At 41.2% G+C, this 18,881-nt stretch overlaps 1 protein-coding gene across 4 annotated transcripts in view; it reads right to left on the bottom strand.

Annotated features, from left to right (window-relative positions):
• Positions 1–18,881, bottom strand: part of LOC133479563 (CUB and sushi domain-containing protein 3-like) — a 283,130-nt gene that overhangs the window by 231,382 nt on the left and 32,867 nt on the right. For all 4 annotated transcript variants that reach the window (XM_061776717.1, XM_061776718.1, XM_061776719.1 and 1 more), the window contains exon 2: positions 16,757–16,979. In XM_061776717.1, coding sequence (XP_061632701.1) covers positions 16,757–16,979 — 223 coding nt within the window. The remainder of the gene's footprint in view (positions 1–16,756; positions 16,980–18,881) is intronic.

Here is an 18,881-nt window from a genome sequence, read left to right as displayed (position 1 = left end):
CATCCTTTAATATGCATGCAATTTGTCCACCTGCAATATAATGGCCATTAGACAATTCAAACGCATGCAAGAACCCTTCCTATTGCTGGATGGTGTGTGAAAGCAGGCCGGCGTATTGTAACAGACTGCTTCATTACTGCATTTGAAATTAGGTGTGGGTCCAAAATAATCCATTTAGTTTCATGACATCGTAAACAAGATGTGTTGCCGGCCATTCCTCAGCACCACTTGCTGATGTTGTATCGACCCTCCACTGCTCTAAGTCAGCTTGTGTAGCGTGAACAGAACTTGAGCATGAAACAAAATGTCTCCTTCACTATTGCCATCTCGTTTTGCCAGGTGCTTTTCTCTTGGTAATTTCGGGGCCATTTGTGTTGCCAAACCTCTGCTCCAAAGCCAGCCAGATAAATATTATGTGTGTCTGTGTCTGTGTGTGTGTGCAAAAAGTGTGGTGTATTTACAGCTTCGATAGTTTCCAATTACAGTACTGTTCACAGTGATGATCCGAGCAGTAAATAATTACACTTTGTCTAAGGTACTGTACAGCATACAGACAAACACCAAGAAAGCATTTGCCATACAAAACAATAAGGAAGAAATGTTCTGTCGCACAAAGTTTAATGCTATTTTGTCAACATTGAAAATTGAGTCATAAAAAGGTACAAAGTATGCGGGACAAAACCAAGTTGAAAACCAGTCAATCTTTGTCACTGTTAAATCCATTTTTTGTTTCTTACTGGTTGGTTGCATTTTGTATGCTAGTGCAATGCCCAAAGTCCTACTTGCGAAACTATTTTAGCCTACACTATGCACTCTGTATTCCAATCCATTGGGGTAGAGACAATTCAAAAAGGCACTAATACTTGACCAAAAACAAGGAAATTGGGGGTGGGCAGTGGATATAACAATCAGAGACTGCAGTGTGCACGCTCCATATCACCCACCAGAATGAGTGTAATGCAATGAAACGTAATACTAAAAAGCACTGGCCTGCAATGTAATACCACTGGCAAATGATTTTCTTTGAATTATTTAGTACATTAATTCAAAAGTTATGCAAACTGATTGTTGTGTGTTGCAAGAATGATTACCATGACAAGGCAAACAATAAGTTTATGATGCGCCGCTGGCAGCATGCAATGCAGGAAGACGAGGTCTGCGAGAGAAACAGATGCTGTGGTGAAAGCACTGTGTGCAGTCATGTGATGAATTAGACTTGATGAGCTGGAGCCTTTGCTTTTCAGTCTCTTCTTTACACCTGTCAACCTTAAAAGCCAAGATATTTACTCATGGCCACAGTCAAGGTTGATAAAAGATCTGAAAATATAGCTTAGTCGTGACAATTCAGACCTGAAAGCTAAAACCCAAGTGTGAGTGACTGCATCTCTTCTTAGATTGCAACTGTGTCATCATAGTATCAAACATCGAGACAATGACAATTTCACTGGGTTACGGCAGTTGAAGATATCCATTTTAAAACTGTAAGTGAGCTAACAACTCGGGGCAAATTCAGACGCATCCAAAATTCCATTTCCCAATTCTGATTCAGACAGCTCATCTTCAAATTTATTACGGAGGAATACTGCACAAGTTAAAGCTTCAATCCTGAACAAGACGCATATTATTGTTCGAGCACAATGTTGATCCTGTGAAGCCCTCTGCAGGCAGAGTATCTGGCAAATATCATAAAAGTAATCTATATTCTGTGGCTTGGCTGATTAATGTGTATATACATGGATAGAAGTAATTTTGTATGAAAATGAGAGGCTGACATTTGAGAGCCTTTTATTATGGATTGCATTAAATATCATACTTTGAGCCAGAGATTCACAAACACCAGGTGTCACCTGGAAGAAATAGGACAGAACAGAACAAAGAATTCTCATCTCACCACTGACAATCACAGACAAACATCAGCCAAATGGTTAGAAATTGGTAATTAACTAATGCAGAACCTGGGGTATGAACCCTCAATAGACCTTCAACAAGCAGAACATTTGAAAATTGGACAAATATCTGCCAACAAGGGGTGGAAATCTTTAGCCACCTCACCATTTGATTTGATTTGATTATAGTTCAGAAGGTTACAATTTGATTCGATTATCTTGATGCATCTTAAATTGATGCATATTCTTTAAATAAATGTGTTATTTTCTTAGGTTAAACTTCATAAAACAGTCTTTATAACAAACCATATTTCAATGATTTAAATCAATTATTCAACAATTTGCCAAAAAATCTTTCTGAGAATTGACAGCCATGGACGCATGCATGTTTGTCTGGATGAACTTTACTCCCACTTGTAATACCATCAATATCGCAATATTTTATCAAAGTATATAGTACTATACTATAGTATTTGTATCACGTAAAAAAAATATACATATTCTGCATTATAATGCATGCCATAATATGGCGCAGCCATCTAATGTTATTTAATAATACTGAAATATAGTCCTCAATTTAAAATGAATGTACACGTGCATCACAATACAATAATTGATTATTCTTTTTACTAGCCTTCATGCAAACAAAATTGACCAGCTAAAAGTGAAATAGTGAGAGTCAGCGTCACAATCTTAAGAGCTCAAGTTTAATTTCAACAAATTAAGTTGCGATAACGTTATACAACTGATGGCAATTCCAGTCTTTGTGTCCCTGCACCATGTAATTTGTTTATTATTATTTTGTCTCGCGAATAAATTCCAATGAAATGTTTCCATTTAGAGTTGGAAAAATATTGATTCATAAATGCTGTCAATTTTACAAATAAATTGATTTAATTGTCATTTTCATTTATCATGTAGTTCATAAATTATGGATACTCGCAGAGGAGTGAGAAAAATACAACAAACCCGCAGCAATTTCCACATGGACTCTATTGTCACACATCATAGAACACCCTGAGGTTATGTATGTTTGCCTGGATGCTGGTTATATTCGTGGGACTAGAGGAGCGCACATGTCAACCGCTGGTAAGATGGCAGCTGTTAAATATTTCAATAACAGAGACATACAGCGGAAGGAGTTCTGCCATCAGACGATCACAAGACACCTCGCTCTGATGAGATATTAATACAGTGTACTGAACAGTTTGATCAATTCTGTGTATCTAGGTTCTCAGGCTGGGGCGGTATATTGGGTTTCTCAATTTATAACTATTTTTTTCAAATGCAGTATAGAATAAGACAATACCATTTCTATTGGTATGAGTTACCTTTCCATTTAAAATACTGAATTCTGTTCCCCTAGTGCAAGTAGGTGTCTGACTCTGTCTCTCTCATTCTGCTCCATCCTCACTCTCTATTTGTGATGGTCACTGAAAAAGTATTATATCTTATATATAAAAATCTATATAAATTAAGTAGGTACATTTGTATTACTGGCGGCACGGTGGACGACTGGTTAGACCGTCAGCCTCACAGTTCTGAGGACCAGGGCTTCAATCCCCGGCCCCACCTGTGTGGAGTTTGCGTGTTCTCCACGTGCCTGCGTGGGTTTTCTCCGGGCACTCCGGTTTCCTCCCACATCCCAAAAACATGCATTAATTGGAGACTCTAAATTGCCCGTAGGTGTGACTGTGAGTGCGAATGGTTGTTTGTTTGTATGTGCCCTGCGATTGGCTTGCAACCAGTTCAGGGTGTACCCCGCCTCCAGCCCGATGATAGCTGGGATAGGCTCCAGCACGCCCGCGACCCTAGTGAGGAGAAGCAGCTCAGAAAATGGATGGATGGATGGATTTGTATTAGTCGCCATTTAAACTCAAACACCATAAGTGAAAAATCTTTTATGGAATTAAAAACATATGCACATGTACACATTTCAGACTCAGGATTTTTTTTCTCTTTAAGCCATTATAGCTGTTTGTTGATGTTTGCACAGTTCCATATTTTCTACGAGAGGAAAACCAGTGCTTGTACTCCATCAGTCTGTTGTTAGAAAGGCAATAAAATATATAAGGGATTTACTAAGGATTAAATATCACTATATGCTGTATATTGTGTAACGTCAACTTCAGAAACCTGAACCTCAAAACTGTTAGGCAGACATGCTAAACCTTATTTCATGAGTCCGCCCACCAATTTATACATTTAATCATATCATATCAAGACAACAAAGCATAAAAGCATTTTGCTTGTCAACTTTTGCTCAAGTGCTGACTTGAAAAGCAATGAATAGATGCTTGATGTCCAGAATAATATGACAAACGTTGCAAATGATTAAAAACTCAAATCTTTGTAATCTGGTGAGCATGGGCTAGTTAATGGTAGAAGATGAATTCCAAAACCCATTCTTACACGACTGTGAAAAGGTTACTCATATATGTAATGTATATGCATTTCTGTCAAGGAAGCAGTCACGCCTTACATTCCAGCACTGTACAAACTAACATTAGATTTGTATCAGTCAGGGCTACAAAAGGAAGCAAAGAGCATGCAGTGGGATATTTTACCCAGGTTGACCTTGATGGTGACAGATAAGAGTCTTTAGGGTCAACTACACAGAGAAGAAAGCTTATTTGCATAAAATGAATTATTTGCAGAAAAAGTGAGAGAACATACAGTACTTATAACATCCTTTCTTCTTTCATGTAATGAGCAACCTGGACACTTAAAGCCTTTGAGAAAAATGAAATATATTGTGCTACATGGGTTTGTATAATATTCCATCAGATCAACAGTGGCTGCCAAATGGTTATATCTGGCAACAATCTGCACATGGTTGCCTGGGCAGAAGCGGCACTTCTTTCCACCTGAACACACTACATCAACCCTAAAGGTAGCTGTCACACATTCCCAGCATCCGATTAGTGAGCCTCGGTAACAGCATGACACCAAGAAGGAAGAGATGGAAAGAGAAACAGGAATGATGCATTTTTTTTGTCTTTCTCAATTCCTCTCTTTGCTTGTCACAGTTGCTCTGTCACTCAAGCTCTCTCACACTTCTTTTGTTTCTCCTGGTAAAAGGTTCCCGTAAGTCACTCTTCTCATTTCTTTCAATATATATATATATATATATATATATATATATATATATATATATATATATATATATATATATATATATATATTATTTTTTTATTTTTTTATTTTTTATTTTTTATTTTTATTTTTTATTTTTTATTTTTTATTTTTTATTTTTTATTTTTGTTTAGCAGGATCCTCAAACAATCTGGGGTCTTTGTACATTTTTGTTCTTGCACACCTCTATCTACAATGCCCTTAACCTTATGTCCTTAAACAGAAGCGTGAAGACCAAACAGAGAAGACCAGAATGTCTTTAACTGACAGTATGTAACGATTAAAGTGAAGCTATTCTGTTTAGTTTATTGTCAATTGTCGGTGCCAAATAAGACTCAGAATTCATGTGAATAATGGCCTTACTCCTGGCCAATACTTCAACTGAGAAAAGAAAAGCATGGGCTGATTGAAAGATGTGTCCTTCCTCTGTACAATGGCCCTACAACATTTTACTTTCATAATCACCAAAATAAATGTCAAATCATCTAATTTACTTCTTTTTGTTGCGCTACAAACATGGCTAACACACTCATGCAGACCAAACGTGTGAAAAGAATCAAGGAAAACAACAATGTTGTTTCATGTCCGTGTAAAGTAAAAAAGAAAATGTGTTACAAATTTGACACACTACAGAGAAGAGAGTTGTAAACAGCCCTGCCAAATCTGGATGGATACAAAAAAAATAATAATAATCACCAAATATATAAAATGAGGCTCCAAAATCATTAAAAAAATAGATTTACATATATAGATATCCTCTTTGCTCTGAGACATATCCTCTTTGCTCTGAGACACTGTGAGCACACCCCACTCGACTCAAATACGTTCATAGTACAGTATGTGCTCAAATGTCTGTAGTGCAAGCCACAAGCTGAATAACATTGTGCCGCTGTTTTTAATAAACATTTGACCTTCCCTGAAATTTCTCTGTTATGTGGCGCCACACACGCCACTGCCACACACGAGGAGAGAGGCGGTGATGAATTACACGACCACACTGCCGGTCCGTGAGCTAGCGGGCTAGCGAGCTACGACAGTGCAGGTCTTCATTACCAAATCAGAATTTTTTTTTTGCTCACATCTGATTTTTTTTGTGTTGTTGTTCAACCAAAGTCAATGTGTAATTCAGTTTAATTTTTAATGTTGCTGTGCATGTGAAGCCAGCAAACCTGTGAACAAAGAAGACAGAGGAGGTGCAACTGCTACTTCAGTTGGGGGGGGGGTGAATGCAGAGTCGGAGCTTTTTTTAGATTTTATCGAACATTTCAGGGTATCAAACCAGAGAAAACTGACATTTGTTAGTGCCCTTTTCTCAAATGTCTCACATCAAGACCTGCATATTTGGTGCTCCGTATCTCCAAGCAGGCACGTTGAAGCTGGCAACAGGCGCAAGCTATCAAATGTTGTCCAAACTGTTTGGAATTCCAAATGGGCCACACTTGTATAGCGCTTTTCTCCCTTAAAGGTACTCAAATCGCTTTTACACTCATTCACCAAATTAATCTAGTCACACAATAATTAATGGAACATATTGTCATGATTGGAAAATTCATTCCCACACTGATGATGCAGCACCTGGCGAAACAAGGGGTTCAGTATCTCACTCAAGGATACTTCAATGTTAAAGTCGGGTTGGAATCTCTAGCCACCAATTGATTACAATTTAGGGGGCTACACTTCAATTTGATTATCGATTATCTTTTTTTATTACTACTTTTAAAACACTAAGAATAATGACCCATATTTCCATGAGTAAAAGAAATTTCAGGGAAAAAAGCCAACACTGGTGTTTCAATTGTGTGTATTCAAATTATTGTAAAAAACAGCAGTTTATAATGAATCTTATAATAATAAAGATTTTAATTAGCCCTCATCACATTGTTATCACACACAAATGAATTCACATATATCTCACAGCAATTACAAAGGAATGGGCAGTCTTGTGCATTCGCATTCATGTCACAGAAAGCTCTGGATCTTGCTCTGTGATTTGACGTCCCTGAAGTGTGAGGGGGTCACCTTCCTCAGAGCAACAGCCAAACAAACATTATTCAAGATATTTGTCCTAATTTCTAGTTTTGTCAGTTTGGATTTTGCAGCACATGATTAAATCCCGTTTGAATCCTGATTTAAGACTTATTTCTACTCTTTGGCATTTAGTCAAAGCACATGTAGGCCTGTTTTACTGTCGCTTGTCTTATCTCCTCCTCCCTCGTCTCCTGCTCGGAGAGAGCGCTAGGAACCATTGACCGAATTTGAGGCTGTTGGTGTTTGGGTTCTGCACCAACCAAATGGGAAACGATCTGAGGTGGAGAACGTCCTCCGGAGTCGTTGCCATGGAGGATTCTGCTGTGACCGACTGGGCCAAGTCCTGAGGCAGAAACACCGAAGGTGTGTACCCTGCAATGCATTTTTCTCTTTAAATGGACTCTTATGCCATCTTAATGAACATTGTACGGCATCTTGCCATCTTAATGAACATTGTACAGCATCTTGCCATTGTAACAAACATTGCACAGCACCAATCTATGTGATAAATGTTGCCCACTCGACATCCATTGCAGCCTGGTCATCCTGGAAGAAGGATCACCCCCACCCGCGGTCCATCCTCAAGGTTTCTTTTTTCCCCCAAGTTTTGAGTTTTTTCTTGCCTGATTGGGAGTTTTAGATTCGGGGATGTCTGTGAAGCCCTTTGAGACTCTTTTGTGATTAAGGGCTATACAAATGGACTGGATACATATTACAGACTTGTATTCATTATCCAAGCAATGTGGGCTCCAATGTCCATGCCTTACGCAAAGCAGTCCGACACATCTTTATGCCCAAGTATTGCAGCTTCATTAAACAGCCTCAGGGAGATGATCCTAGAAGTCATGGTTCCTTCAGCGCAGAATTGTGACAATTCTCACACTTCCGTGACACAGGGGTTGTTAAAACTTCAGCACCATTGCAAAACATCAGATACGGTCGTCCCTCGCCATATCGTGGTTCACTTTTTGCGGTCTCATTTTTACATTGTTCCGTAGATCTAATTTTATACTGCGTTTTTTTTTCACTATACCGCTGGATTTGGAGGTGATACTTTTTCATACAGGATTTTTACTGTAAATAGTGTGAGCCAGATGGAGAAAGTGCATAAAAGACAGAGCATGTCTGAAGTCTGGGACCATTTCACATAACAAACAAAGTGAAATGTGCTTACTGCAAAGCAGAACTGGCTTACACAACCACTTATCAACAGTAAACATTGCTAGCTAACTGAATATTGCCTACCACCAATTTTTAGAACAAATTGTAATCCCACCACAGGTGGTCAAGGATAGACATAGCTAATGGTGCATTTTTAATCGCTTTATTGAACAAACGGTAACAAACTAAATGCTTAACAACCACATTAATTCACGAGCTGCACCGACACAACAGACACTCAGAGGCAGTCAACATGCAGACTAGCTAACAGTTAGCTAATTAACACCAAGCCGCCATCCTGGACCAACAACAGCCACTCTCATTACACTCATTACACTGTTATTTACTAACTCCCACATGATGCCACCGGCCTTTTAAAGCCACACACATTCAAAGTCACAAACACTACAGTGAAAAAAATGAGAGGATGGCAACCCCGAGTAGACGAAAACAATATCTGCACTTCATATGCATATTCTGCACTGAACTATGCTTATGGACAATACAGTATAAGCACAATAATGAATAAACCAATGTTCTTGTGCCTCTCCAGGAAATCACCCACAACAGGCTTCTGATAGACTAAATTGGTACTCCAGTAAAGGTTAACTATTACGTTGGCATGCACTTGATAACTTGCAAGTGTATTTATCTGAACTTACTTGTGTATGGACAAAAAATGTTTAGCTACAGGTTGAATGGGAAAAAAATACTGTTTGATTGTATTTAAAATACCATTCACTGTACATGAAAGCATTAAATGGGAACACACCCCAAGATGAAGACAATTGTGGAGATATAGCCTTAAGCTGTTTATCACCCTTTCAGTTTTTTTGGGGGTGTGGCTAAAACGGAGCCCAACTGCCCATATTCAACAATGACAAGCTACATATTCGATTTCATTATATGTACAAAAGCTCCCTTATAAACCATGACTACAAATGTCATCATCTTTATGTCTTTACTGAGTTGTGAGCTGATCTGAAACCCTTTTAGCAGATCACTTTCATGTCAAAAGGTTGATGTACAACACTTTTACTCTTCGCTATGCTTTCTCTGATTACCGCTGCATGTTTTTCATCTCAGCCTTGGTGTACACAGGATCGAATGAGTAAATCTATCGTTCTCTGCAATCTGTCAGCCGACACAGTTCAATGGCGCGCTGTATTAGCAGGCAACTCGCTACTGCCGCTTCCATGTCACTTCCTTTCTGCAGCTGGTAATGATTTTGACCAACATGGCGCCCCCCACAAAATTAATCTTTTTTTTTTCCACCGACACAATATTAAAACTGCCAGCCCTCCCAGTTAACATGCATATTTGACATAAAGAGCAGTCAATGGCAGTGAAGTGAGTGCGTTTTTAATTAGATTACCATGTTTTGACTAGTGCTGGCACATACTGTACAATGTATTCTTGCTTTAAAATTTGGGGGGTTTAGTTCCCCTTGAAGCAATATTGTGTACTATTATTTCTAGTTTACTTTTCATACAGCCTTGCAGATGACTAATTGTCTCGCACAATTAAAGGAACGTGAGCAAAGTTCTGTCGGAGTTGGGAGTTGAAACTCCTTCTGACAGGGGATTCTGCAAGACGTTCCCAGCAGACCCTCACAATACGTTTGGGCCTGCTGCGTCGGACCGGCATTTTCCCCCACCATCGGAGCCAAGTCACCACCAGGCGGTGATCAGTTGACAGCTCCGCCCCACTATTAACCACACACACACAACCACAAAGTCGATCATCGAACTGCGACCTAGGGTGTCCTGGTGCCAAGTGCACGTGTGGACACCCTTATGCTTGAATATGGTGTTTGTTATAGGCAATCCGTGATGAGCACAGAAGTCCAATAACAGAATACCGCTCGGGCCGTTCCTCCCGATCACGCCCTTCCATTTCTCACTTTCATTGCCCACGTGAGCATTGAAGTGCCCCAGCAGAACGATGGAGTCCCCAGCGGAAGCGCTCTCCAGCACCCTCTCCAAGGACTCCAAAAAGGGTGGGTACTCTGAACTGCTTTTTGGTGCATAAGCACAAACAACAGTCAGGACCCGTCCCCCCACCCGAAGGCGGAGGGAGGCTACCCTCTCGTCCACCGGAGTGAACCCCAACGTACAGGCACCGAGCCGGGGGGCAATAAGTATACCCACATCTACTCGGCGCCTCTCACCATGAGCAACTCCAGAGTGGAAGAGAGTCTGGTATCAGAGCCCAAGCTATGTGTGGAGGCGAGTCCGACTATATCTAGTCTGAACTTCTCGACCTCAGACACCAGCTCGGACTCCTTCCGTGCCAGAGAGGTGACATTCCACATCCCTATAGCCAGCTTCTGTAGCCGGGGATTGGATCGCCAAGGTCCCCGCTTTCTCAGAAGCCGCAGGAAGTACATCCTCTGCTGGGCCTTTTTGAGGACGGAGTTGATGTTGATCACCCACTTCAGGTCCTGAGAGACTGTAATTCTCAGGAACTTGAACGTCTCGACGGTTGACACAAGGCAGCTGGACAGCGTGAGGGGCAGCTGTGGCGAAGGATGCCTCCTGAAGTCCATGATCATCTCTACAGTCTTGAGCGTGTTCAGCTCCAGGTTGTGTCGGCCGCACCACAGCTCCAGCCGCTCCACTTCCTGTCGATATGCGGACTCGTCACCGTCCTTGATGAGGCCGATGACTGGTGTCATCTGCAAACTTCAGGAGTTTGACAGCCGGGTGCGTTAAGGTGCAGTCGTTCATGTAGAGAGAGAAGAGCAGCGGAGAGAGGACACAACCTTGGGGCGCCCCAGTGCCGATGCTGTGTGTGGATGAGGTGGCCTCCCCCAGCCTCACCTGCTGTGTCCTGCCCGTCAGGAAGCTGTAAATCCACTGGCAGATGGCAGGTGAGACGCTGAGCTGGAGAAGCTTGGAGGAAAGGAGTTCAGGGATGATGGTGTTGAATGCTGAGCTGAAGTCCACGAACAGGATCCTCGCGTAGGTCCCTGCACTGTTGAGGTGTTCTAGGATGAAGTGCAGTCCCATGTTGACTGCATCATCCGCAGACCTGTTTGCTCGGTAGGCAAACTTTCCAACTTTACTGCATAGTTCCTCTTTGCAATGTTAATTTATTTAGTCAGCTGGTTTCTAGTTCCATTATACAGGGCCCTGTCCCCGCTTTGATATGCGTCCTCCTTAGCTTGGCGAAGCTGCTTAAGTTTGGCAGTGAACCACGGCTTGTTGTTGTTGAATGTGCGAAATGACTTTGTTGGTACACACACATCTTCACAGAAACTGATATAGGATGTGACAGTGTCCGTATATTCATCCAGGCTGCCAGCTGAATTTTCAGACACTCCAGTCTGTGCAGTCTAAACAGCTTTGAAGTTCCATCTTTGCTTCATTGGTCCACTTTTTCACTGTTTTCACTGTAGGCTTCGCGCATTTAAGTTCTTGCCTGTATGTCGGTATTAAGTGAATTCAGCAGTGATCAGACAAGCCCAGTGCTGCACGAAGTTTGGCACGGTATGCATGTTTTAGCGTAGTATAGCAGTGGTCCAAAATGTTATTTTCCCTGGTAGGACAGTCGATGTGCCACTTGTATTTAGGGAGTTCGTGGTTGAGTTTAGCTTTGTTAAAGTCCCCGAGAATAATGAGGGGTGAGTCCGGGTGTTTTTTTTCAATTTCGTTGACTTGTTCGGCGAGGATTAACAGTGCAGCGTTCGTGTTAGCTTGAGGCAGAATATAGACGCCAGCGAGAATGAATGATGCGAACTCACGCGGCGAGTAGAATGCCTTACAGTTCAAAAAGGGGTCATAAGGGGTCTTTGAGCCGTGCTTTGTCTGGTCCCTCCCGTAGGACCTGTTTGCCATGGGTGACCCTGCCAGGGGCGTGAAGCCCCAGACAACTTACCTCTTAGGATCATTGGGACCAACACGCCCCTCCACCACGATAAGGTGACGGCTCAATGAAGGGAATCTAGTTCCAAACATCCCCAATACTGACATGTTGTGGGGCAGTGTGCAGGTTGCCGAGTCGCTCTTCCCCGAAATGTGGCTCTCATCTCACACAAACACAGAGACAGATCGGAAAACGCCATAGAAGTAGTTCCATCTCAGAAAGTGAGCCGGGATGGAATTCATGACCTGCAGCCAATGCAGCCACCACAGAATATTGCCCATCAACAATCTATCACAATCTTCTTTTCAATTTTTTTTTTAATTAACATTGATACAATATTAGGGAAACTTCATATTACAACCAGTACAGTGAAACCAAACCACAAATTACAGTTTTCTGAATATCCATTAAAATATATGAACACCTGCCTCAAAAAGCTTAATAAAAATAAATGATAATCCTCATAAAAGTAGGAGATATTGCAGGGCTGCTGGACTTAACCTGTCATTCAAGAGGTGACCATAAAATAATGCTATATAGTGTCATCAGTATTTGCACAGATTTGAGCTACACTCATACTGACAGCAATCCAGAGCCACAGGCATGCCAATCACGCTAATTTACAAACATGGTGATGGACCACAGTGTGGACAAATTACTTCAGGCTGAATCCAGAAAATTTTTTCCTTGGTTGGGTCAAGAATACTCTTTTATTTGCAGCTCTGTAATCAAGCCATTTGATATTGACATTTACATGGATACCTGTGATTGGCTGGCGAACAGTTCAGGGTGTACCTCGCCTCTCGCCCGAAGTAAGCTAGGATAGGCTCCAGCACGCCCGCGACCATAGTGAGGATAAGTGGTTCGGAAAATGCATGGATGGATGGATGGATGGATTTACATGATATTACAGCCTAGAGTATACTTTTTGGCTTGAGTCCACTCCACCACTAAGCACCCTTATACCTTGCAGTGGCCATTCGGCGGAATGGCCACTTCCTTATTTATAATAACTTGGCCCAGTTCTACCAGCATAGCATGTAGTTAGCCATCAAACTATGCCCACATCTCGAAAAAATGCATCTTCCCTGAAATGTAATATATTTTGTGTTATTTGGGCTACAGTGTCTCTGCCGTCATGCCCCGGACGCAATGTGAGGCAGCGGCGAACCGGAGGGCATCCACGGCCCTTTGCCAGCCAAGCAGTGGTTAGAGTAGCTGCCGGAGGTCCGGTCCAAAGGCGCTATCGTCAACAGCCACGCAGTTGCCGTCTGTGACGTCGCAGGGCAAGGAGGAGGGAAAAAATTCATCCAAGGTGGACCGTGGTGTACGAACTGCAGAATGGGCACAGAAGCGCTATGCCCGCTGAATTGCAACGGAGGCAAAGAAGGGGAAATTGTCCCGGCACCGCAATTACACGGGCTCAGAGGCTGGCTTCTCTCCAGGCTGAGGGGCCGGGAGAAAAAGCACATATTTGATTGACAGCTGAAAGTTCAGAGGACGCAGGGTTTTCAGAGCATTCACCGACACACCTACAGCATCTGGAAGCTCAAAGAAGGTCTTAATTCTAGACCATTTTGAAGCCTGATTTCATATACTTTGCAATTTTTTTTATGCATTCAAATTTGTCCAGTTTTTAAAAAAATACTCTTCTCTGTGTTGTGTCAAATCTACAAGACTTTTTTTTTTTTTTTTGGTTACTTTGAGGGGACTTACAGCTTAAGCTTTTTTGTAACATGGAACGAGAAACTGAAAGTATGGTACAAAAAAAATCAGCTAGTTTCTCATCAGTGTAAAATTCTATTCTAAATTAAAAATTCTGATGACTGCTCATTAGTTGAAAATGTTTGCTTTGGTCTAGCTATAAATAACTAGAAAATTCCACTTGTGTTCATTTATCTGCTTCAAGGGGGCCCTAACTTCCTTCTGGCAGGTAGGGAGGTTACTTACTTTGGATGCCCACGATTTTGTTGTAATTAGAGTAGATAAATTGTGCAGCTGTTGGTAATCATAACATTAGCTTAATAATCTCATTTGCACTAACTGCACTACTGAATATGAGTCATTGTAGCTTTGGCGTGAACACGGACTTGCAATATTATACTGTGATCGCAAAAGTAAAATATTATTTCTGCACCACTAACAGTATCTGTAGCCGCATAACAAAAAAGCACATTGAAACTACCTCTCAAGCCCTGAAAGTTTCTTCAAGTCTTTGATGAAGCTGACCTTGAAAGCTATATTAATTAAGCAAGCTAAGTTTTTAACACTTTGAAGGGATTCAACTGCTAAAGTATCAACTTGCCAATTTTCTTGGTTTTCTTCAAATATATTAGGCTTTTGCATGTGACTGTACTACTTTTTCGCAGAAGTTGAACCAATGATTTATTTTTTATCGAATTTTGACATCACACTTCTCTTCTACATAAACAGTTTAATCATTGAAAGTTGAAACATGTTTGACAACTTTAACAAGGTTTCCCCACAGAATATAGAGCTCTGGAAAGACATGACACCAGAAAATAAAAATAAACACAGCTTTTTTTGGTATTTTGACCATTAATTAGTTAATTATCAGCAAATGCTCTAAATGACAATATTTGTATTTTGAATTTGGGAGTTGTGTTGTCAATAGTTAATCAAATACAACAATATTATTTTTTATATTATTCAGAGCTGCATTTGCATACAATTATTCTTAAAAGTAAGTTTCAAGTGATAAAATAACTGACTGATTAAAAACTTGAACTATTCTGAGAAATGCACTGCCTCATACAAAGGTGTTTTGTAACGCTTTGGTTGCCGTATTTAACTAAATTATATAAAGAGCAAAAGTTGTACATCACCACTGTAAACTACAGCCATGATAATAAACATAACGTACAGTACATAAGAACAAGCAAATTTATGTTTGCTGTCACCCTGTTTTTGAAAGACAAGTAGCAATTTATCCCCACAATTGGTTTCAGTGCATTGACAGCCCATGTGAAAACAGTTTTTTTACATGAATATGACTGTCCTGTACAAATTAAGTTATTGAACAATGGTTGTGTGGAGCTATTGTAAAGACATCAAGGTGAATGTAATAATTCATTCAGACAAACTGTCAAATTAAAGGGAGAGACAAATGTTCTCACAGTTCTGTTTTTGTAAGAATGCTGAAAGCACACAAAGTAGATAATTGTCTTGTCAGTGATTGAAGTAAACAAGTAAAAATGGTTGGTCAATTCCTTGTATTTGTGCTCTACCTTTGTTTCCTTTCATAAAGCATTTTAATAAAGGACAGTAGCTCTTGAGCTGAAGGACATGGCTAAACTTAAGAAGAGATTTAGGCAGCAAGTGTGGACACTTTTCTATATATGACGCTGTCCTTCCTCTCATTTGTGCATTTTCTGGCTACGTCTCTCTCAAACGCCAGTTGAACCAAATGATCATCCTTGTAATTATTATTGTTATTTTTTTTTTTATAATTGTTTTATTTCTATCTCACTGTTAGTGACTTAAATCAATACATTGACTCACAGACTAAAATGATATAAACTTTAGCATGAAAAGGCTACACTGCAGGTGGCGGGGGCACTGGGGCACAGTAACTCATTAGGGGGGGAGTTTCTCTCGAATGCCCCCACACGATGCTGACACTGAGCCAGATGCTGCTTCGCTTTCGGGTGTCACTCATAGTTGTACTACACAACAACGCAATGGACTCAGTCTCACACTCCTCAACGGTACGGTCGATTGTTTTTGTATTGCACAGCTCTAGTGTCATCTAGAAGCAATGGCAACGGGCAGCACCTTTGTATAGGGCTTGATGAGCACACCTGCTAACAGATGGACACATTCGTCATAGTGACTCTTTTCTTTTGTCAATCAACTCACCCCGAAATGCTAGGTAACGTGTGGTTGGTACAGTAAATGGTGCTCTACAAACGGTCTTCAAAGGTTGCAGTCTGAATAAATAATTTTTGTGCAGTCTCAGCACTCGTGTGGACCTGGTCTCCGCCTCTTGTCTTTTTCACCCCACCACAAAAACCCGAAACCTTACACCTTGTAATATATAAGTAAGATCTTGGTGTCCCATTTAGCAATATCTTTGTACCTCAGGATTGTTTTGTCGCTTCCTGATCTAATTTTAAAAAATATAAAAATCGGCTCTTTTTCACTTGATAACGATCATGTGATCGGATTAGGATAACTCAAATTGTCACATAGTGGTATTATCCGATATCCTCACTTGTAATTGGCCACAAGGCCAGCATGCTTAGCATGTTTTGACCAGCGCTTGTCCAAGACATTAAAATTGTAATCCTGCATAATGATCATTACATTATACTAAATGTATCTGTAATGTAGTTATGTGTTTTTTTTTTTTTTGGGGGGGGGGGAGTGGGGGGTGTAAAGTAACTGCAGCAACATACAGTTATGTTTTTTTTCTGTTTGTTTGGGGTTTTTTGGTTTTTTTGCTGTTCTAATTACGTAAAGTTGTTGAATTTAATCCTTCACTTCCAAGGCTACTTTTGAATGTTATATTTAAGGTAATATTTGTTGTATAAAAGAAATGATGGTGACTATCATCATGATAAAGTACAATTCTTGCTTCCTGCTTTACATCACTGTCCATTCCTGGAATCAGGACTCAAATAGACTTCAAGGTCAATCGAGGCAGGGAGTTGTCTTACCTTGTTCTGAAGTTTGCCGGGTGTGGCTGCCCATCATACAAAGATAAAAAGTCATATTCTTCTTCAACTGCAAAAGATTGAAAAACTATATGGATCCTGTTGCCCTCTCCTGCGACGATCACCCAGGTACAGTTTGCGCCATTCGGATAACCATATGGAAACCCAGGGCTTTCTATTGTCCCGTTCCTCCCCTTTAAAGTGCCTCCACATGTATGGATAAAACCTGGAAGGGAAGAAAACACTCAATAAATGGATACAGTCAAGGTGAATAACTCATTTGTGCAAAACACAACACATCAAACAGCATGAGGGTAGTGGAGGCATCCCTAAAGAAGCTGCATGCATTCAATTGGTGTCTACATCCAAGCTACAGGTATAATAACTGTAATGGTTAAATGATACTTCTTTCTTTCTTCAGAATGAAATCCCAGATCATTGCCAGGGTAAAGAACACCCGTTATGGTAATCCACCATTGTTGGTGTTGCTATTAATGTTTTAGGTAAAAGAATTATTGTAATTGTGAGGATCCCTGTGAAGTCTAGGTTCTTTTTTGAGAGGAAAATTGTTTAGAAAATGCTCATTATTTTCTTTTGGCCGACAGTGTCAGAGAAGAAAATAATCTCGGACAATACATTGATGTAGAACCAAGTTTTTGTTTCTATTTGTGGTTGCAGTTGTCCTTCAGCAGGCTGCAACAACAATCTAGCCTCTATTTTATATAGCGCTTGTCCTCATTAGGGTCACGGGTGAGCTGGAGCCTTCCCAGCTAAGATTAGGCAAGAGGCAGGATACATCCTAGACCACTGACCAGTGAGTCTCCGGGCACATACTGTAAAGACAAACAACCAATAACATTCATACCTATGAACAATTTTTAGTTCAACTAACCGACGGGGGTATGTTTTTGGAATGTGGGAGGAAGCCGGAGTACACGCAGGAACCCAAGCAAGCAGGGGAGAACACGCAAACTCCATCAGATTTATACCCAGAATATCTCAACGATGGCGGAATGGTGGACGGCTGGTGAGCACATCTGCCTCACATTTCAGAGGACCCGGGTTCAAATCCGGCCTTCCCCTGTGTGGAGTTTGCATGTTCTCCCTGCGCTTGCGGGGCTTTTCTCCAGGTACTCCAGTTTCCTCCCACATCCCATAAACAGGCATGGTAGGTTAATTGAAGACTCTAAATTTCCTGCAGGTGTGACTGTGAGTGCGAATGGTTGCCCGTTTCTATGTGTCCTGCGATTGGCTGGCGACCAGTTCAGGGTCTACTCCGCCTCTTGCCCAGAGATACTTGGAATAGGTTCCAGCACGCTCACAACCCTAGTGAGGAGAGGCAGTATGGAAAATGGATGGATGGATGTCTCAACGGTGAGGCAGACATGCTAACCACTCCCCCAGTCTGCTGCCCCTGCAATAGTTACAGCAGTTAGAATGCGATTGAAAATTGCATAAGTGAGGAACCTGAATTGGTGCTCTTGTACAGAGTTATATTGATCAATAGATCGTTTTGCCTCATTACTTCTTTATTCTGGCGGCACGGTGGACGACTGGTTAGAGCGTCTGCCTCACAGTTCTGAGTACCGGGGTTCAATCCCCGGCCCCGCCTGTGTGGAGTTTTCATGTTCTCCCCGTGCCTGCGTGGGTTTTCTCCGGGCACTCCGGTTTCCTCCCATATCCCAAAAAAACATGGGTGGTAGGTGAATTGACAACTCTACATTGCCCGTAAGTGTGAATGTGAGTGCGAATGGTTGTTTGTTTGTATGTGCACTGCGATTGGCTGGCAACCAGTTCAGGGTGTACCCCGCCTACTGCCCGATCGATGATAGCTGGGATAGGTTCCAGCACGCCCGCGACCCTAGTGAGGAGAAGCGGCTCAGAAAATGGATGGGTGGACTTCTTTATTCTTTCCTGAGGTCATAAAGTCAGAGTGACACCACCTGATACAAGGTCCTTCAATGCTGATGCATATCTTTTAACACTCAGTTTTATGGATGGTGACAAATTAAAGGAACAAGCTGAATAATTTACACGATAGAAATGTAAGTGAATGTATAGTGCCATAAACATGATGTGAATTTAAGACATATGCCTTCACAATCACAAGATCACAACCCAGTTTTAA

The sequence above is a fragment of the Phyllopteryx taeniolatus genome, chromosome 6 (genome assembly GCF_024500385.1).
Source record: "Phyllopteryx taeniolatus isolate TA_2022b chromosome 6, UOR_Ptae_1.2, whole genome shotgun sequence".
Classification (NCBI taxonomy): Eukaryota; Metazoa; Chordata; class Actinopteri; order Syngnathiformes; family Syngnathidae; genus Phyllopteryx; species Phyllopteryx taeniolatus.
Note: the sequence above shows the minus strand (reverse complement) of the source record. Positions and strands in the feature narration are given on the sequence as shown.